The sequence below is a fragment of the Lycorma delicatula genome, chromosome 3, assembly GCF_047948215.1.
Source record: "Lycorma delicatula isolate Av1 chromosome 3, ASM4794821v1, whole genome shotgun sequence".
NCBI classification, from domain to species: domain Eukaryota; kingdom Metazoa; phylum Arthropoda; class Insecta; order Hemiptera; family Fulgoridae; genus Lycorma; species Lycorma delicatula.
The window spans coordinates 45739509-45763128 of record NC_134457.1 but is presented as its reverse complement, the minus strand read 5'-3'; the positions used below and the strand labels follow the sequence as shown (position 1 = coordinate 45763128).

General features: G+C 31.8%; 1 protein-coding gene across 1 annotated transcript in view; it reads right to left on the bottom strand.

Moving 5' to 3' along the window:
* Nucleotides 1–23620, bottom strand: part of Tsp (Thrombospondin) — a 194993-nt gene that overhangs the window by 3364 nt on the left and 168009 nt on the right. Inside the window, exons 18-22 of the mRNA XM_075359724.1 lie at nucleotides 23004–23109; nucleotides 18800–18921; nucleotides 10679–10766; nucleotides 7741–7924; nucleotides 4029–4266 (exon numbers count right to left, since the gene is read on the bottom strand). Of these exons, the coding sequence (XP_075215839.1) occupies nucleotides 4029–4266; nucleotides 7741–7924; nucleotides 10679–10766; nucleotides 18800–18921; nucleotides 23004–23109 (738 nt within the window). The remainder of the gene's footprint in view (nucleotides 1–4028; nucleotides 4267–7740; nucleotides 7925–10678; nucleotides 10767–18799; nucleotides 18922–23003; nucleotides 23110–23620) is intronic.

Genomic DNA, 23620 nt, shown 5'->3' with positions numbered 1-23620 from the left:
AATTTGCCTTGCTTGCAGCAACTATTTCAGAACTAAGTAAGAGTATAGGCAAGAAAAAAGATAATAATATATTTTTTTCTTTTGGAAATGACAATGGTTTACCAAAAACCCGTTTAATCGCTATATAAACCCTTCGCAAAGTAAAAAGATCCCTTTAAAGAAATCTATCAAAAAATCAACGCCTGGTACGATATCTTTGGCTTCACAGGCTTCCAAATCCTTACCACCATCTCAAGGATATGGTAGGGGATAAAGTGCCTGAAGAAGCCAAGCACTTCTTAAAAGTTATAAACACAAGAAAGAAAAACCAAATAATCCACACATTTTATTAACATTGAATCACAGTGTTATTAAATCAGAATCATCTATAAATAAATTTTATATATCTGTAATTCTATATCTACAGTTACTTCCATCTACAAACATTATCCACTGGAACATTTGAGGTCTTTGTTTCAAGATTGAAGATGTTTGGGTATTAATACATGCTCAAGAACCGTTAGTAATGTGCTTCCAGGAAATGCATCTTGTTGGTTACCCACAAGAGGCTATTTCTGTGAGAAATGACTGCCTCACTGATAGTAGAGAAAGTGGCAGGGTTGCTATCTTTATGTAGGATGGGGTATCAGCTACAAGGATACCAGTAGCTATCCACAGTTGCCATACAGATCTCTGTTCCCTTCAAATTATACATCTGCAATCTATACTTATCACTGAACTCTGAATTTGATACATTCGATATACAAAATCTCTGTCCAAATACCATCTCCATCGTTAATAGTAGGAGACTTTAATGCCCACCATATTTCACGGGGCTCAACAATCTGTTCCTCTTGAGAAAATATCATAAACAGAGTGAGACAGAACTTTGACCTCTGTCTACTGAATTACAGATCATGCACATTTACATCATCATCAACTGGTACTTTATCGATTATTGACTTTTCCTTATGCTCACCAAGTTTACTCTCTCGTATTAATTGGTTTGTTTGTGAGACTTACACAGCAAGGATCATAAATCAATCATTATTGCTTTTAGTGCTGACCGCACTGGAACCCTACAAATACTGAGTGGATATAAATTCCTCTAAAACAAATTCTTATTGTAAGCCCTGTAATTTTACCAGGTAGTCAAGTATCAATGTTGAAATTGATGATCCAAATGATGTGTTTAGTCTATTCAAGTTATTCATAACAGATGAAATTGTCCATCAAACTAATTCATATACAGAACAATTTCTAGCAAATAAATTTTTGAAGAGGTTTTCAAGGTTTCATAGCTGGAAACTGGCTGATAAAAATGAAATATTTCTGTTTATATCATGCGTAATCAAGATAATAAAATCTGACACACAAAAGACAGTGTTTCCATGGGACTCTTCATGCAGGAAAATTCACTGAGAGAAAGTCGTCCTGCGTCAATTGTGATTAGGACATACCAAAGCTGCTCATGGACACCTGATGTCAGCAAAGAGCACACTACTGTGCGTCTGATGCGACTGCCACTTGAATGTGCTCCACATCCTTGTGGACTGCATATGCTATGCAGTCTTATGTTGCAAATTAATTTGCTGAGAGACATATAGGGCATTCTAGGAAATGACAAGAATGTACTAGACCAGTTATTATTATTTCTAAAAAGAACTAATATACTTAATAAGATTTAACCCATCAAAATTTTGATATTATTTTGTTATACATTTATTATCATAATTGTTGCATTTCTTTACTGTTTCAATTTTATTCCTATTATTATTTATAGTTATAACAATATTTTAATATCCTAGAAGAAGCCTCTTCACTTACATTTATTCAAACCACTTTGAGTCAACTGAAGATGAATTTGTTTAATGAACTATATATTTATTTTTTACTTCCAAAATAAATATATATAGAAAGGGTTTTGAATGCTCTCATTTTTTGTTTAAGGACAGTTTCCATTCTATTAATAAGTTAACGAATTGAGGATCATAGTTCTGATCACCCCTTTTCAGTTTGATGCTGTTCATTTTTTATTATATTCATTATAAAATCAAATTGATATTTAATTTACTACAAATTGATAATTTGATGCAATTGAATTACAAGCACATCCTGTGATTTTATAGAGGCTGTAGGAACTGCCAGAGCAGCCGCAACTTGCACATACGATGCTGTTTTTGGTGTCCTGGCAAACACAGTTTTTCTTGCATTGAAGTAGCTCACTTTCTGTGCTGTCTTAATTTCCTGAATAGTAGAATAAGAATAAGTAGAATAAGAATAAGAATAAATCTGTTTATAAATAGGACAATTTCTAGAGCTTGCAGAATGGTGTCCACAGCAGTTGATACAGACAGGAGGATCCCTACAAGGGTCATCTGGGTTTAACAGCTCACCACATTAACGCATATCTGTTTTCTTGTGCACCTTGCCACCATACGTCTGAATCACTGATACCCATAGCAACGCAAGGATGTTGGGATAAATGGATGCACATCCAACCTGTGAAAACTAGCTTTAATCTTCTCAGGACACTTTGGTTTGTTGAAAGTATGGACATGTGATGCGGAGGGTTGAACTTCCCCATTCGGACGCATGTTTAAGTGACGGCATGCAACAACACCTTGATTATGAAGTTCATCAACAATTTCCTCTTCTGTGCCCTTTGAGGTGTTCAAAGTACTATGAGGCGATATCTATGTCCATGACTACAATTTTCTTCGCTTTTAGCAATCATAGAGATTGAACGTCATTGACAGTTTCTCCAAAGAGTCCCATTGCAGTTTTTCAGGTTTCCTTTACCGGTTCTCCAGCAGCTTTCGTGATGCCACGAGCTATCACGAAAACACTAGTTTTCATAAAATCACCGTCTTTCCTCTTGATAACCAAATATTTCGGTACTGAACCAATATTCTTTGGTCTAAACTTATATGTTTCCTTTTTCTTCTGTTCCAATTCTATGATCCCTTTCTTATCGCTGAGTTCAATACCCTTCCTTCGCTTTAGTTGTGAAGCCAAAGGCTCTCCAGAACGAGAGTTTTACATGGACCCTCTGCCACGTTAGGTGTGGATGGTAATTTGTCCGTAAACCTAAATTGTGCCAGTCATGATATAACATGGTGCGAGTGGAGAGACGGTTGGACATGCCCTAGATCACTGATCCTGCCTGGGTTCCCCCAGTCAGCCGCCTCCCACAAATTTAACCCAGGCCGGGGAGCCAAGTACTGCCTGACCCATGATACCGTCATCCCAGGACTCGCACGTAGCAGTAAGGGCTCTGATACCCTTACCCATAGGACAATCCCTGCCAAAGGTCAAAGTGACTGACTCATGCTGGACGGCGCTGCCGGTGCAAGCTCACGCTGTCGGCAGAGCAAGCTCACAGTATCCCACTCTCAACCCGGCCCCACAACTGAAAAGAGGATGGGCACTCCGACCAGCGTCGGCAAACAGTTCACGGTCATGCCTTCCACTACCACTGCAAGCAGCAAAACTGATAAGCACAACCGTAGCCAGCTCGGATGGCTCGGGACTGCCAATCCCGTACTTAAAAAGAGTTCCTGAGCAATACCATTTCCATCCGGTCTGGAAATATAAAAAAATAGACCTATATACATACATACATCTTTCCAGAAATTTCATTATTACAATAGTATTTTTAGATAAAGGGAAAACAAAATATAAGATCTGCAAAATTTGACCCAATTAGCACACTTTTCCTTACATAGAATACTGTATAACTACATACTTGTATAACTATTAACTACTGTACAGCCAGAAAAATAGGGAATTTAAAACATTTATTTTATTTTAGAAAAAATTATGAAGGAAAATATTTTAATAAAATGCAAACATTAACTTTGTAAACTACTTGACATAGATATGAAACATCAATGCTTAAGTAAAAATTCACTTTTTAAGTTCACAACATCTGAATGACAGGTATAAATTGCATACGTTAGTAATTAAGGTTAAGCAGGAGTAATATAATAAATTATTTTTTCAGTCAATAATAAATGATAATTATTCTACAAAATAGATTAACTTACCATTGCATCGATATACAAGATCAGACCAGATAATCATTTCTTGCGAAAAACAAAATACACCTAGACGACCACCTCTTAATGTATTATCATAAAGGTTTCCGGAATCAGCAACCATGTTCTCTCCTTCGAACACACGTAAACGAATAAGACCAATTTTTGGTCTATGTAATAACAGCCATCTGTATGCAGTTTTTTCTTTCCAACCTACATTTCGTGGGTCTTTCCACAGCAATTTTACCTGATTTCAAATAAAGATTCAGTAACAAATTTTTTATTAATATTATTTTTACACATATTTTAAGATTAAAAATAATTACAATATCTTAATAACTAGTTTTATCAGTTTTGTAAGTTTCTTCATTCCAATTACTAAACTTTTTGGGCAAATATTGCAGCATATTTTATATCAGCAAATAATTGCTAATGATGAGAATTATACTGACCATAACATCAAGTTAGCTTATATTAATTCATTAAATTAATATGAAGTAGTTTCAACAGTGAATAATTGAAAATGGATTTTAGTTTTGCTAGTCTTGTGATTTTTCAAGTTTATGATAATGTAATAAGTTTACTTTTATGTATTTTTTTTACATAAAATTGCAATTTGTTCAGAGGAATTACTCATTTAAAAAATATTTATTAGTTTTGCTTGATTGAGATAAATATCAAAGTTTTGTTTGTATGTGCTCATAATAATATTTGATTGATTTAAGCAAAAACAACATATTAATTTACAGAATTTCTTTGAAGACTGGTATGTTAGACCAGGGAAACATTGAAAAATATATCAGTTCAATTATGTAGATTAATGAGTCAACTAGTTTGATATCAAATTGGCACTATATATTCAAAAATAACTAGAATAGATAACACAGTTATCAAAAACTAACTTATTTAGAGTTTCTAATTTTTTTAATCTAAATTAATTTTATAAACCACAACTTTTAAAACAAAACTTTTTGGTCTGCCAATATCATGACACGTTAGCATCATTGATTTAATAGCTTGAATTAAAATGCACATCTTGAGGATTAATTCACTCCAAAATAAGCAATATTAACTCATTAATAAATCTTACAATTTATTTTCTAACCTACAACTCTTTTTTTTTATGAATGAAGGGTATTCAACATAACATCAAGGTCCTAAAAAGAGTAATACTTCTATTCTTAAAAAAAAATAAAAATACCCACTTCTATCAAACCAGACAACAGAACTGTTTTCATGAAACTCAACAGAATATTTTACTTTACAAGAAAGGGAGTTTTATTATGCTTCCAATAAATAAATTAAAAAATTACCAAACCATTTTAAAAATATTCTTCTCACAAATTTACTTAAAATAAAATTAAAATATTTTCTTTTATAGAAACAGTGTTACTTTGTAAATGAAGTTTTAAATAATACTAGTTAAAAATTTAAAAAAAAATCCAAAATTTCTCATTCCACTTTGATATATATATGCATACAATTTAGGTGATTAAGAACTGCCGTTATATGATTAAGTAAAATTAACTTTTGATCTTATAAATCACATTAGGCATTTTGGAAATACTCACTGAGAAATATTTTGAATAGTGTCATTAATGCACATTGAAATAATTTTTTTTTAAACTTTAGAAATTATTCTGATTAAGTAGTGACGTAATTTTCTTATTTTTTGTTCTTTCAGTTTTAAATACAATGTTATTGTTTTTTACATTTAATTAATTTTATTGAGTTAATTTACATAACTTTACTTAAAATAAAATCCTTTAAAATCTATTATTGTTTTTTTTATAGCAATTTAATAAAACTTTTGCCTTTTTTAATCTATATTTTTGAGGTTGGGACGAAAAGATTTGGTGAGACTTCTTCAGTTTGATGCCAACCTACTGGAGATGTGGTATGGAAAATTATAGTAGGTGAAAAATTCCAAGCCTGATTGTGATTCGAACCTATAACTTCTGGATTAAAGATAAAGATTTTGCAGGTGAACGTGTATTTATTCTTGAATTATTTAAAGTGCCAGGAAGACTTTGCTGAATCTTTTCATCAATCAAACTTGCCCAATAAAACAACATGATGGATAGTAACACATTTTTGAAAAACCGGTAGTGTAGATGAATGAAAACAGTCTGGCCAGCCAATAGTTTTAAATGCTGAATCTCAGAATGTATCTGTGCATCCTTTCAACAACCATCTCAAAAGAAAGCTACCTCAGCAGATTGGAATGTCAAATGGAAGTGTATGAAATGCCATAAATAAATTAAGATTATGTCCACACCTTATCACGTCATGCAGGAATTGTGAGAACCCAGTCATGGAAAAAGACTTCAATTATTGCAAATGGTTTTACGTTTTGTTCGTGTAATATTTGCATCTAGGATAACATTATCTTCTGTGACAAGCCATGTTTTCATGTAAGTGGTTTTACAAACAGCCAGAACAACCAATATTGGAATGCAGAAACTCTCATATTTTCCATGAGTTACAACGCATTTAGAAAATATCTGAGTTTGATGTGCAATTTGTCTGAAGAGAATAGTGGGTCCAATGTTTTTCACAGAAATAGCAACACCTGAACAATACCAGCAGATTATAACTGACTAAATAGTGCTGCTAGAATAAAATAAAATTGATTGCTAATTGCAGCAAGATGGTGCAACTGTGAATAACACAATATTGCTGTTATGGGAGTTCTTTGGGAGAAAGTTATTTCCTGTGATCTGCAACCACCTGGGTCACCAGATTTATCTACCCTGGATGTTTTTAGGGTTTCGAAAGAGGAAGTAACCACTGGGAGCCAAATCTGGTGATATGGTACATGTGGAAGGCCGTTATCATATAGAAAGAGCAATTTATTTTTAGCCAGATGTGCATATTTACCCTGAATAGAATTTTTCAATCACTCCAGTAGTTAAGTTCAATAGTCGCCAGTGATTGTTCTGCCTTTTACCAGGTACATTTGAGTACTACAACACGAGAATCCCAAAAAACCATAGCAGTGACATTACCTGCAGGTGAAACTATTCTTGCTTTCTTTGGTACACTTTCACCAGCTGTTTGATTTTGGGTGTGAAATGGTGAAACCATGTTTCTTCTACTACTATGAAATGTTGAAGAAACTCAGCAGAATCTTGTTTAAATAAGCTTAAATATTCTTGAGAAACGTTCAGTTGAATGTGTTTTTGCTTTACTGTTAATTAACACGGCATAAGTTGAGAAAAAACCTTTTTTAATATCCAAAACATCATGTAAAATGTAGTGGACACATTCTATCAAGATGTTTTTTTTTTTTTTTTTTACTTGAAATTCAATTTTATCTATTTTTCAGAAACTGTCAAAACTTGTTTGCTTTACTCAATTGCCAAAAACAAGCATCTAAACATATGCGTCTGAAACTTGCAGCATACCACTGAAGGGTCAAATTTGACAAACATCATAATCATTTGATCTTATTTCCACTATTTCTATGATAGGCCACAGAACTTTCCAAATGACCCTGGTATACATAATAATTCATATTATTAGCATATCTAATTTATTGATAATTGCACTTTCATTATAATGACTAGAAGCAGGCATATTCATATGTAATTAGATTATGACAGAATTAGAAAATCTTAAAAATTATTTTAATAATTACAGAAATAGAATTCATTCAAAGGTGCAAATTTTGCCTTCATATTCATATAACCCATTTTTATAAATTAAGAGCATGTTTTACCTGATCTTGTGTGTCTCCTGTATGCCAAAGAGAATTACGAAGCATTTGTCCAGGCCCTGTTCCAGATTGAACAAGTTTCAACTGTATTCCAGGTTCTGCTACTGCTCTAAATGGTGTAGCTTGCCAATATGTTTGAGTATTCTTTTTCCACATAACAGTATAAAATTTATGATTGTCTTGGTAACTGTCATAAACAAAGGAAGATATTTATATTTTAATGTGAGATTTCATTAAAGAATATTGTAAAGAGGATTAAAAAAATATAAAACAGTATGTAAAGAGGAAGCAAGAAAATATGCAGCATGTTTGGAAAGTAATAAATGATAGTAGTTTTTTGTCATGCAATAAAATAAAATTTAAAAAAGTCTTACGTGATTTTAAAGGTGAGTACTTAACAAAAAACAATAATAGTTTTTAAATTCTTATTAAATTTTTATATTAATACAAATTTAAAAATAAAAAAATAAAACAACCAAAAACACTGTTAATTTGGCATCAATTTTAAAAGACAAAATTTTATTTGTTAGGGAAGTATGTTTCATCTTATTTTATATTACACTAAATAAACAAAATTTCGCAAATGCTCTTATCTCAAAATGTTGTAATTTTTGGTATAAGAACACTGCTGGATATTATTCTGTAGGTTACTTTTGAAACTAGCAGCAGTAAAAAATATTAAGGTGCCATCATTTTAGTTAAGGTAATCATAACCTGATGTTTTTCAATGCTCTTTAAAATGATGTCACAGCCCTAGCCTTCCTTTTAAACTTTTATAGTTAACCCCCACAGATGCTTAGAAGAGTGGTGGTATTATATCAAAAACTAAATTGTTTTGAGATAGAAGCATTTGTTAAATTTTATTTTTCTGTTTAACAGTTAAAAAAATATTTAAGGGTTCCTCCTACTTATTAATACCTATAGAAGTTATGTACATCTAAAAATTAAAATGTGAACCCATTTCTTTTTATTTTGGTTAATTAAAAAATGGTTATTTCTTTTTAAATTTCAAATATTAACCCTTGATATAACCCTAAATGCACAGTGTTGTACTTCTGCAACATAGCGATTTTACACATATATTTTGTTTATTTTCAAGAAGTAGGCCTGGTTGCATGTTGTACTTTTACAACGTATGCGTTTGAACTTTGTTTCATAACATACTCACTAGATCACTCATGTATGTGTTTAGACATCCTTTCTTTATAAGATTTATAATTAAAAATTGTGTGGTTTGTTGTCTAGTTGAATTGGGTGCTGAATGTGAGTTATATTGTCAGTGATATTATAAATTCTGGTTTTTAAAAATTGATTACATATTTATTGCAGTTTAATTTAGACATTCAAGTGGTCCCCCTTAAATTAATTAATTATTTCTGTTGAGGAAAATCGTGTTTTCTGTTTGTTACAGTTCTGCAACATCATACGTGAAGTACTGTATATTTTCTAAACTTACACAATTTCCAAGTGTCACGTGTTAGACGTTTACTTTATTATTATTATTATTACATGTTTTTACAAATATTATTATTTGATATTTATATTTAATTTCTTTAAAATAGTTATTTGTTTCTTAAAATATCTGCTGACGACTTCAGAAACAGAATTTTTAAGATCTTTATATTTCAGACGAAAATTTAGAGAATGACCAAGATATTTTAGAACCTATAGATGATACTGAGTATCTTATTGGCTCTTAGATAGAGATAATACTGATCTCAATGATGACATTTTTGAACAGCAGAATGTAAAATTAGATAATGCAGGCCTTCCTTTTGCTCCTGCTCACCCCACCACTAATGCTGATTGTCACAGTCAGTTTCAAATACTGTCAGTGGCAAAAAAACAATTAGAATTTTAGTGTGGAAGAAAGAGCATTTAAATTACAATAAATCCCAGTTTTCACTTATACTATTACAACATATAGCTGAAATCTTGGAACTGGATAGTTCTTACAGATTTTTCAACAATTTTATAATTGACAGTTTTATAGAGGAGGTTGTCCATGAAACAAAAGTTTTTCTGTACCAAAGATCTAGTAAATGTTAGAAACTAGAAATTAAAAAAAAAATTGGACTACTGATATTTGTGTCAGTTTTATCATTATCGCAGAGTAATGGTGCAATAAATTTAGATTTTATCACATAAAACAGACTAAGACTGTGAACAGGTTTGAAAAAATAAGACAGTTCCTTCATTTTAATAGTAATGAGATGCATCCCCCATCACGTGACCTTAATCATGATTGCTTATATAAAATTGGCCTCTTGTAGAATATTTGAACACAGAGCATTTGGTACAATACTATTAGATCAAAGATTCTCTCTTGATGAGCAAATATGCTCTACCAAAATACAATTTTATATGAATCAGTATAATTCTAAGAAACCACACAAGTGGAGAATTAAGTTTTTTGTACTCGATAACACTGCAGGGTATGCATATAAATTTGAAATTTATTCAGGAGAGGGAAGTAGTACAAGACTACCAGAGGAAGTAGACATTGGTAACACAGTGGTAAGATTATGTCATATATTTCTGCAGAGTGCCAACCATATTTTATCCTTTGATAATTTTTATACTTCCATTCTTTTGGAAATTAGAGAAATATACTGTCTGGGCATTGTACTCCAAAATAAATGACCAAATTGTAAATTAGCGGATAAAAAAGAGTTCATTAAACCCATTATTACCTTGTGGTTCACATGAGGAGCAAGTTACAACACATGAAGGTTTTTATTTAACTGCAACATTGTAGAAGAATAAGAATTGTTATTTTCTTGTCCACAATAACTGAATGTTAGAGATATTTCTTCATAAAGAAAAATTTCTTAAAATTGGATATGCTTTGAGCAGATCTTGCATTAGCCAGTATTAATTAATTTAAAAAGAAAACCTAAAACATAATTTACTACAAAATAATTTTAATAAAACAATTTACCTGAAAATGAAACCAACATAATCATCATCGATTTCAGTGTCAACAAAAAATGTACCTTCAAAATCAACTCCTCCAAATGCATCAAAACCTGTAAAACAACTATAGTATAATATATTCTATTCAGTTAAATGAACAATTAATACTTTTTACATCAAAATGTTTGTTTTATTGTTTGCCAAGTGTTATACTGGTTGGCAAAAAATAACATTTTCAAAAATTAAAATAATTCTCATCCGGACACCACATGACTTCCTTGTATGCCTATTAAATTACATAAACATATTTTTTTAAATAAAAAGTACATAAAATTTTATTTCATTAATAACTTGTGATATTTTTTAATTTCCTTTTTTTGATTATCTGTCATAAATTTGTTTTACAATCAGAGGTTTATAACTATTAATAAATAAATATATTTAATTAAAAAAGGAAAGAGGATATAAAGTCTGATTCGAATCGATGTGCTTTCCGCTTGTAAGATTCAAAATATTTCATTAATTAAAATTTTATTTGGCTATAACTTTGGAACCAATGAAAATAAGTACCACTTATGATATATTGTTAAAAAGCTCTCATTGAGGGCTTATTATTGCAGTTAAGAAAAAGTCTAAATTCCAATTTTTTTTTTTGGAGGGGTTTTTTTGCACACTTCAGTTCAATAGACTGTAATTAAAAGGGGAGGTGCACAACTAGTTGTTACGGCAGTCCTAAATCCAAAATTTCAACATCCTACAGCTAATTGTTTTTGAGTTATGCGAGACGAAACTAGTCAAAATGATTTAGTGATGGTCAAATTGGATATTTCCTTTAAAATCTGAAAACCAAAATTTTTCACAATCACAATACTTCCTTTTCTTCGTGCAAGGAAGTAAAAATTGGAGACTTTTATTAAATTGATTAAGTGACATTCTGAATTAATAAAATTGTTCACTCCTTTAGCCTTTTGATATAATCATAGTTACTACAATCACCTATAACCTAGATTATTTGTAAATTGTTTTGTTATATGTTACATAACACATATTTTATTCTTACCTGAAACAAATAAAATAAAAAGGTGATGTCTTACTAAAATACAGTTATATGGTTATATAAATGACTTTTAATATCTCTTTGTCAGCTAACTGTAAGATAATTATTTTCATTACAAAAAAACTTATTTATATAAATTACATATAAATAAATAGAATTTCATAGAAAATATGTGATTATTTAATATTATTAACCTTATTAATATAGACTGTATAATTTGCAATTTCAATATTTAGCATAATTGTTTATTAGTGTATGATTTTTTATTATATTTTGGGACCTATTCAAAAACTATTCAAACATTTAGTTCAGCTAAATAATTTTTAAAATCAACTGAACTAAGATGTTATAACTGAATACTACAACTACTTATGCCATCAGCGTATACCATGCTTATTTTTTGTGAAACTGTATAAGTGATTTTACTATGCTATCATCACATCTGTTAAATAGATTTGGATGATGAAATTAATCAAATTTTGAAAATAATACGTAAGCTGAAAACACATCAAGAATGAAAATGAAAATGAAAACATCCTGGCAGATGAAAAAAAAGTAGTATGAATAATGGCTTAGAGACTAGTTTACAGTTTCTAACATTGTGGTGTAATGCATTTTAAAAAAGCTGGTGGCAAAGGTTTTGTATACATTTTTTGGCTTTGCCCTCGACAGATTTTTACTTAAAATATGCCATAGGGTTTTTAAATATTAATGTCTTAATTATGCAAATCCTTAGAATACAACTGCGAAAAAGGTCAAAATTTCATCAAAAGATTTGGGTCCGATTTGACCTCCTCAGTCAAATGACATTATTAACAAAACATTATGCATAACTAAAAGTTAATTGAGAAAAAAATGAAAACTACGTGAAAAATTTTGAGTGCCAGTTGATCATTTTGACCATATGACAGTGTTATCAAAATTATACTGTATTTAGAATGTAATTGTTAAAAAAAATTGGGTATCCTTTGCTCAACACAAAAGGTATGTAACATTTTAAATAACAACCCACGTTAAACAATAGATGAAATAAGAGAAATTACGAGAGATGTCCAGAATGTAACTTATGTTTTAAAATAAAAAACCAACCAAATAAAAAAAAAGAAATTTTATTATATACATTTGAAGGGACATTCTTAATCTATTTTTATATATAGTCGCCATTTAAATTGAGGTACTTATCATAACGATGCACAAGCTTTTCAATTCCTTTCTGTAGAAATATGCCGCCTTAGATTTTTGGCACAAAACTTGTGATTCCAATTTCATGTAGTAAACTTCGTGAAATTAGGAGAAAATGAAGCAACAGTTCCGTAATCGTAATGTAGAGATTTTTACTTATTTTGTTGTTGATTTTCATCGTCAGTTTATCAATCACAAGACTAGGCCGACCACTGCGGTTCTCATCATTAACATTGGTGCGACTATTTTTACATTGAATGCACCACTTTTTTTCTTTCTTTATCCTGTTTAGCCTCCGGTAATTACCGTTCAGATAATACTTCAGAGGATGAATGAGGATATGTATGAGTGTAAATGAAGTGTAGTCTTGTACAGTCTCAGGTTGACCATTTCTGAGATGTGTGGTTAATTGAAACCCAACCACCAAAGAACACCGGTATCCACGATCTAGTATTCGAATCCGTGTAAAAATAACTGACTTTACTAGGACTTGAATGCTGGAACTCTCGACTTCCAAATCAGCTGATTTGGGAAGACGCATTCACCACTAGACCAACCCGGTGGGTTAAACAGAATGCACCACTGCCTCACTCCACCATCACTCATTATTCCATTCCTGTACACTCAGAAAGTTGCCGATGAATTTCAATTGGTTTGAGGGTTTTTTGCAAGTAAACAACTAATCACTGAACGCACCTCACAACTCATGGGATTTTCTATTGAAGCACACATTTCAACAATTCACAACAAACAAAGTAGAAAAATCACAGTCCACACGCTACAACAGCTTGGTGCATAATGTGTGTAGAAACGTTTTGATGCCAAGATGCTGTTTTATCCCTATCCATCTCCACGCTAGGCACAAAAATGAGTTACTTTCTGGACCGCTCTTGTATAAACAAAATTTAAATTTTTATTCTTATTAAATTTCTATTCTTTTTAAATTCTTTCTGGTTCCATGGAACCTCCTTTTTTAAAAACGTTACCATGTCTTCTATGCTAATACTAGAACTGTATGATTTAATCTTAAAAATTAATGTAAAAAAAAGGTTCCATTCAAAGTTTGTTTTTTCAGACTTAAAAGTTTATTTATTGAAGAACTAATTTTCTTTAATAAGTTGGTCCGATTTGGTGTAATGTTATTTAACAAGGCTTTAACTGTAGAATTAACTACACATACTAATGCACGCACTATACATGTACGAACATTTTTAAGAAACCAAGTATCAGATAATCTGATGATGACTATTAAAAATGGAATAAATATTCATGAAACAATCAGTTATTTTCTGATGTTAAAAAAATCACATTTTTTCATAGATATCAATAAAAAAAGTACTTTTTATTTGAGTGTATTTACACCAAAAGTTATGTCGTTGTTAAGGACACATCATCCAAATTATTTTTTTAATTAATGTAAAATAAAAAAACTAACAATGGTGATAATTGTGCAATTGTTTCCAATGTTCTCCCTGATTGATTAAAAATTATAAAAGATTAAGAATTTATTAATATTTTGAATAAACATCATTATGTACAATCTACTGCCTGAATTCATATACAATAAAGTCATTTTAAACAATCACTTTATTTGGTAAACTGATGGTAGCAAAGAAAATTTTGGTGCAAAACTGTAATTGAGTGTGAGCAGTAATTAGGGAAGAAAATAACAATATGAAGAATGAAATATAAGAAAAATAGACAAGATGGTCAATAAGATAATAAAACTGCATCAGTGGGAGAGAAATTTCATTGAATTATTAGAGGAGTAGGAAAAAATATCCAAAATTGAAAGTACTGTAAGCAGCAATTCTTACAGTACTGATGAAACTACCAACTTAACTAATGAGCAATTAAAATGTAAATTGAATGTTTGGTTGTGATTGAATGGACTAAAATTTATAAGATTTCAAATGTAATGGGAAGAAATAAAAAGGTATGTGAGGCAGTAGGCATTCTGCCTATTTATTTATTTATACATATATAATAGGGTGTAAGTACATTTAATTCACAGCCAAAGGTGTCTGAGCTGGTTATGGAAGCTCTTTTGGGCTTGTACATAAGCTTGCTCATAATGATTTAATTATTGGCCTTAATTAATGTCTAAATAATTGATAATAGTCATTTCAATCATTATTTTTACTGTGGATAACCCAGATCAGAGAATCAGTTTTATTCTGGGTTTGTTGTAAACACTATCACAAGTTTGGTCTTTTGTTTTATTCCTATTTTTTTCTGATAAGACATGCATTGTTTTTGTTGTCTTTCTTAGACATTGTTTTTTATGTATTATTAGTAATTTATATAAAAATGCCTTGTAACTGTCTAAATCATCTAACAATTTTTGCTAGCAAAATCGACAATGGCTAAGGTTTCTTATACCTTAAGAGCAATTTTCCTAAGATCAGTGAGAAAAAATCAAAAAAGGAATATTTGTTGGACCATAGATAGAAGTAAATGAAGGATTCAGACTTTGAGATGTGTTTGAATGGATCTGAGGAAGAAGCATGGATGTCATTTCAAAATATTATTAAAACATTCCTGGGTAAGAAGGCTGAGAACTGTATAGAACTAGTGAATGAACTTGTTGAAAACTATATAAAACTGGGCTGTAATATGCTTCTGAAAATAGACAAGTTGCACTCACATTTGGACTTTTTTCCAACTAACCTTGATAGTGTAAGTGATGAGCATGTAAATGCCAGAATATATAAATGATGGAAACATTCTAGAGGTTAAGTACAAGAGAAAACTAAAGAAAACAAATATTTAGTAAGGTAATATCATATTACAATAAAGGCATAGCTGTAGTATGGTATTATATTATAGGAATCTTATTTTATTATACTATATTATTTAAAATCAGGTTTTTTCTAAATTCATGTAAATAAAAGATTCAGCTGCCATTCAATTTTGGTTTTCAAGATTTGAATTCAGCACAAAAAAACATGACATGCTATAAAATTATACTTTATATTACCATAAGAAACCTTATTAAAGTCACGTTACAGAAAAAACATTTTTTTTGTACATCAGGATAATTATTATTTTCCATATATAAAGATTACAAAAATGAAATAAATATTCCTATACTAGGGCAAACTATACTGTATTACTACAGTTATTAGTATAACCAAACTCTTTAGTAATTGTTTTGATTCCAAATTATTTGTTAGATAAAACTGACTACTTCATCACTCTCCACATTGTATACTACTTTTTCCATACAATTGACCTATCTCTTTTAAACATTTATTCATATAGTTCAAAATGTTCATGCTTTTCAGGACATAATGAGTCACGCAATTCTCTGATGACTGAGATGCCAAAATGAATTTTTATCTAACAGTCTCTTCAAGACTCTGGTAAGTTAATGATGTTGACAACACATGAATTCCACTTCACCCCTACAGTCATTATTCAATTCATACATTATTAGTAAATGCAATAAATTATTTTGTTTGGTTTTTTTATTTGGCTTTGGTTTTATGTGCTATATCAGGTAGCTGGTGTGATAATACACAGAGTCCTGTCTAATTAATTCTGTGTTGGTTTGACCAACACTGACCAAATTCAAGCAATCTTGGTTAGAAACTATCAACTGTCTATTTAAATCAATATGTCCAGTTACACTTCTGAGTCATCAGCTGTATTATTTATATGAGTAATTGCTTGGTTGTATCTTTAGAGCCTAATATTATGGAAAATAACGAGCTTTAAACCAAAATTTCTCAGCCCCCATTTTGTTTTGTAAGCACTAAAATACAGAATTCAAATATCGGTCTACGTGGTGTCAACAAAATTATTGGTGTCATTTTTCTCATATTTCTACAATACTAATCTGGTCCATCTTACTTTCATAAAAAGAATTCAAGGGCTGTCTTTATTTCTGTAGAAGCTTTGTAGCTTCTATAAAAAAAAAATACCAATATATAAAACTGCACAAGCAATTACAACTTTTGGCACTTTATCTAATTTTATCCTCAGGATTCCTAACAGTGGAAACACTTTCCTAAGCTGCCCAAAATCGTTCTATTATAACTCATTCTTTGGCATCCTGAGAGTTGTATATCTGTTCTTTGGCGTTTCCAGGGGTCCTGCATGGCTTAAGCAACCAATTCCATTGCCATTTTTCCAAAATAAGCAAAAAACACCATAAAATTTTAAAACAATTTGTAATGCACCTCTAATTTTGATTATCACGGGGTTTCCCTGACATGAAGCATCTACATTAGTAATTTTTTCTTCTGCATTGTAAGTAATTTGATAGTTCATAGTCACGTACTCTTTTCAATTTATATAGCAGTCATTAAACTGTGCCAGTTTTTAATTTCCAAATGGATAACGTCAACTACAGCACATTTTAAACCTAGCATTCCACTTTTGTTTGGTTACGTCAAGCTGAAATTGATTTTGATGAAAAGTAATCCAGTGTCTTACTTTCCTGTTAATCCTAATCAAAACATAATCAAACGTTATGCTCACTGACCAGTGCACTAACTGAGTGCACTCAGAAGTCTATTAATTAAAAACCACAGTCAGGCAGATAAAATAAAAAGATTTCAATACTTTGTTGCAGTGTTAATGTGTTTTCCCTTTTGTCATTGATTTATGATAAAAATGTTCTCTTCAGATATTCCAACTGATCTTTTTGAATCAAAGAAGCTCATCTACAATTCCTTATTAACTGTCTCTCGCTGTGTGTTATTTTTTAGAATGGATATCCATAAAAGCAACTATGACACAAAAAGTAAACAGCTACTGTTTAAGATTGGTCAGAGGTTACCTTACAAATGGACCAATATTCAATTATATATATTTGTAAAAAAGTAGCATTTATTCACACAATTTCAGTAATTATTTACACAGAATTAGTATTTGTTTGTAATTTTCAGTAAATACTTATAAATAAATCAATTGCTGAACAAATAAAACTAATACTAAATACTTTACTCACCTACTTGACAGTATTTATTTGAAGAATGACAAGTGTAAGCAATTACTGATTTATTCAATCACTCTTTCTCTTAAATTACCTTTACTTAATTTATCATTGAACAATTTGATCACAATCTTTTGTCTTGTTGACATAAATTTGTGTACAAACATGCAATCTCTTCAAGCAATGAAAACTTAAAAGAACAACTCACACATACCAATTGCATTAAAAGAAATATAAATTTGAATCAAGTTTATTTAAAACAACCAAGAACAATTAACATATTCTTTTTTCTACTAATAGTTATTAACTACTTATTACTTGCAATATATAACTCTAAAAACCACTGTTGGAACTATAGTGCAAAATAACAGCATTAGTGTCGACAAGGTTGCAAGAACAAATAATTAAAAGCATTTTGATTAAGTTAAAAAGTCTATAAAATATAAATGTGGTTCAGTTTGTCATTAATAATTATGTATAATCTTTGCAGCTGACAATCAGAGACAAATTCATTTACATTACAATTATTTAATTGTGATCAAATAAGCTGATTAGTTCAATTTTAAAGATTCTTAATTGGATATTTTTAATCTTCAACCATTGTCTTAGACAAGAGTTTCAGTGATAGTACGGCTGTGCTGTTCATCAAACTAGTAACTTAACTGCTTGAATATTGCCATTCTTGCCAATCTATTATACAGTAAAAATCGATACTGTATTCCAAATCAAACTTATCATTATTTATTTATTCTCAGTGCAGCAATAGAATTACATGCAATTATAGTTACTATACAACAGATGAATTTTGTACCATATGAAAAATTTTAAGCGTGACTGGGATTTGAACCCAGATTCTTCTGGATAAAAAACAGATTTGCTACTATTCCATCATGAAGATCGGTGTAGCGTACGTTATTACAGCCAGTAAATTGTGATTTTTTAATTTCTAATAAAAAATTCCTTACCTACTGCTAAACCAGGATCACTGTTCAATGTCTGGACTATTTCAGCACCTTTGTTGTAAATAACCCAATTTGGATCATTTTGAGAATCACCTTCAGGATCCAAAGCCACTGTTTGGTATGTTCTAAATGAAAAAAAAAAATTATATATATATATATATATATATGGCATCACGAATAAAATTGTACACTAATGTTAACGAGCATTTATTTTATTCAATTAACAATGATGAAACAGCAGAATATATACTATAATAAATTTTTATTTACAAGTGATTTTCAATATGGCCACAATTTGCCTCCAGCATGCCTCTGAACATGTTTCATCAATTTATTTGAAAAATAAACATGCAGAAACACCTATGTGTGGTTTATAAGTAAATATTAATATATTTGAAAATACAAATTCACTTATGTTATTTTTCATTTTATCCAGCATATTGGAACTGCTCATATAAACAGATCCTTTCATTGCCTCCCATAATTAGAAATCTGTAGGTGTAAGATCTAAGGATCTTGGTGGCCAGATAATGATTTACATTCCATTTATTGATTAATATAAAAAATTAATTAATCAAAAATGACAGTTTTAATAATTTTATTTAATGCATTCAATAACAAAATGAATCTTAAAGTTTCTTTTTAAGAGTCCTATAAAACGTAAAAGGAAAATTATTCAAATATTATTTGTAAAAAAATTATAATCAGGAATTCCTTAAGCTATATACCAATAACAGTACTGCTAAAACTATTTTGCATAAAAATGCTAAATACTAATAGAGCAGTAAGTATAAATAATTGATGTGATAAACATCTCAAGAGATAAGTAACAAAATATCCTATTGTCAGATGCAGGAGACTTATACAGTTTTAAGTGTATCAGTGTTCTATAACAGTAGGGCAGACAGCTCTGAGTAACAATTAAAATAGTACCCAACTTAATAATCAGATGATGTTGAAATTGACTAATGTGTACAAGGTCTATAATTCTCGTACCATACTACAAAGATCACCTACGTAGAACCTTGGGGACTTTTGATCTATATTACTAGGCATTTTCTAAAAAAAAGATGTAACGTCTTGCTAGAAGTTGTTTTTTAATACCTTATAAAATAATGTAGTTTTTGTAAATGTTATTGCTTATTTATTTATTTAAAAACTATTGAAATAAAACATTTCCTTTGAAGGGTTCTGTATTCTCAAGAAATATTTAATGAAGTCCCTTATTAGACTAAATTACAAAATAATTTGATAAACTGTAGTTAGTATTATGGAATTTGTATGCAGTATGTATAATTACATCCCGATTGCCACAACACCCCCTTTGTTTCTAGTCCTGATGGCTTTACCAGAGATCATGTTCTAAACTCTCAATACCTGATTAAATATTTTGTCATCGGGATGGCACTGATGCAAATGCCTTGAAAGACATTTCCATCAGTGTTGGAACCCATTAAGTAACAAAATATCTTTTTCAAACTCACCTAAACTGAACCAAAAAAAACTGATAGCTAATAGAAATTTTCAAATTGAGCTATAACAAAATATTAATCTCATAACACTCAAAAATTGTTTGTAACATCGCAATTGCATCCAAAAGCATCCAAAATTACCTATAAATCAAACCATGAATATACCAGACAAGAACCAGGCACAATTGCTGAATGCTCCTACTTTGGCGGAAAAGCACCCAAACGGGTCCTAGCCACCAAGGCTATTGTTCTACATTAAACACCCTCTGCAATCCTTTTGAACACCGAAAACCTTAAAAATCTTTATACAATGCACCACTCAAATCTAATTTTCCAGTTAGCCCACAGATGCAGACTCGAACCAATACCCTCAAGCTCCCTGACCACCTCTGCACGATTAAACTCATCTTTTGAGATGTACAGCACATGGTATGCACCATCCGATTCTAAGCATTGAGAACACTGACGAGACAGTCAAGCAAAATCAAATCAGCCTGCCCTGAAATGCCCCATGCCTAGAAAGGAACTGAGTCACAACCCCGTTCGGAGTGATCCATGAGGCGACCCAATATCCCTATGTTTGGAAAAAGAGTATGCATATACCGCCCATCTGCCACTTCATCCTACCTGTCCTGGCAAATACCAAAACCTTCCTCCTCTATTTCTCGAATACGCCGCGCAGTCAGTTCACCCGACTTCTTCGCAGTGTAACGTAGCTGACATTCCAACACAAGGATGTCAATTGGTTTAACACCTGCGATAACTAGAACTGTCTCACGTGAAAAAGTTCTACAGTTCCCCGTCACAATAAGTAACAGGAGATGCTGAGCTCTCCACAGAATATCACGGTAGCTTTTATACCTCATTTAGTTTACTCAAACACACCTTTATATAAACTTTTCATTGTTTTAAAATTTAGACCCCAATCGGGTTGAACAACACTATGAATGCTGAAGAAGGCATCATACGCCTTCTTAGCAACATTATGAAAGTGCTCCTTGAATCTAAAATTCTCATCAAGCAGTACACCCAAATACCATTGCAACGAAACATAACGAATAGGATGGCCTATCATCGAAAAACAGGCTCGCCGTGTAGAGGCCAAATAGTCCTTCAGCATCATGGTGGTGATGGTGCTGAGGGCTAAATACCATTTTGTGTTGATTCCTGCTCTAGTACTCTTCATGCTGACGTTAACAAAGAGTCTCCGCCGACCAGCAGAAACCCATCATTGACATAAGGGGCGACACGACATTTACTGGGCAACCTCAACTGCATAAAAGACTCAAACTCAACAACCCAAAGCAGAGGATCCAGCACACTGCCTTGGAGACACCCTTGGACAACATCTTACTCACCTCAGTGCCACCATCATATATGAGCACTATATAGAAGCACTATATATCGGTTACGAAAGTAACTTTGTTGCACCCCAATCTCATCACGCGTACACGCCCGTCGTTGTAATTGATATAAGGCAGAGGGCCATCTTAAGTTTTTAAATGGCCCTGGATATACCCAGGACATACACAGTCGGAGTTAGTAACGATGTCATGCACTTTTAAAATTCCATCCTTTGTGCCTTTTCCCGGCCGAAAACCATACTGGTCCTCCATCAAGAGATTTCGCGAGGCCAACTTCCATTAATCCGCAAATACAGCACCTTCTCAAACACCTTACCAAGCACTGGCAGAAGCGTCAGAGGCCTGTACAATGTAATCACAGTAGGATCCTTGTCACCACCTTTAAAAAGAGGCGCAATCACAGCTCTTTTCCAACAAAGCGGAAAATAGCCAGCAAAAAGTATTCTATTCCAAATCTTTGTTATTGCACCTACGCTTACGCCCAATGAGCGAACAAAGAGTTCCATAATGATTCCGTCATACCCAGGAGCCTTATGCCTTGCAAAACTACAATCAATCTGCCGCACCTCAATCTCGGTAATCTCCAAAGATGCTACACCCTAATGAAAAGAAGCGACTTCACGCCTAACACGCAGATGATACTCATCTGCCACATCATTATCTGGCAATAAATCATTCTACAAAGTGCACAATTGTTTCTCTCCTGTCAGTACACCTTGCCAAGACAGCAGACAGAACAGCCTCTTTCTTTCATCCTATAAATGACAATCCCCCAGTGATCCTTCACAAAAGTACGCCATGAATCCCTTTTTGCTGTTCGAATCATATGAAAGTACCGGGTCATCAAATCCCTATACTTGGAAGCGAGTTCCAATCGTCACTCAGAGTCAACCTCACGTTGAGATGTTCGCGTAAGCTACCCCGAGACCGCTTCAGATCAGAAAACTCTCTCGTCTACCTTTGAGAAATTCTCTCCCAACCAGAACTACGTGGGTAGAGTGTACTGCAGCATCCACATAAGAGAAAGCCTCTTCGCCAACTCCTCTAAATCCATAACTTCCAAACTCCGGCGCGAGACACGAAGTCTGGCCGATAATATATCGACAAATGTTTGCCAGTCTGCCCTCCTTTACAGGAACATTACACCACCGGTATATCTCACTGCATTCGCGATCTGAAAGAGAATCAAAACAGTGATCACTGGAACAGTCAACTACTGTCCATCAAAAAACAGTCCTGGGAATATTCCTTCCAACTGTTACACCTACATTTGTGCCAGCTAACTACCTTCTAACATTCACCACTCCTGTGAAGGTTGGTAGCTCAATCAAAACAATTATAATTTAATAGAAAAAAAACTATAAAATTTACCTGAAATCAGTTGAAAATATCTTTGAGTTGTTTGGGCAGTTGTCTAAATAATTTGGAACTTTATCATAGTCAAAATCATCCTGACATATATCTCCGACTCCATTTCCTTTAAAAAAAAAGAAAAAATTACATCATACGTACCCAATTATTTAAAAATGTCAGTCAATAATATAATATTTTTGGTTGTTCACTGAATAATGTGAATGTTAATTTTTTTTGTTAAGCATATTATATGCATTTCAGAATACAGAATGTGCACATTAGTAGTTCTTTAATTATTTGAAATTTTTATTTAATTAGAAATACTCACAAGAACTTAAATGAAAAGGCTTAAACTTAAAGGAAAGACTTAAATATAATATGAATAGTTTCTTATGAATATTCTGGTAGTCTTCAGATATACCATGCAACTTTCTGGATTTGGGACCTGTAGGCAGCCACGTTCCTTGTACATATTTGTGAATGAGATGTAGTGTTGAACAGACTCAGGCCAACTACATCTGAGATGTGAAACCTGACCACCAAAGAACCCAGTATCTATAATTTAGTACCGAAATCCAAATAAAAGCCTGAGATGTTGGTCTTAATAAAATATTCTCATTGAGATTCGAACCGGA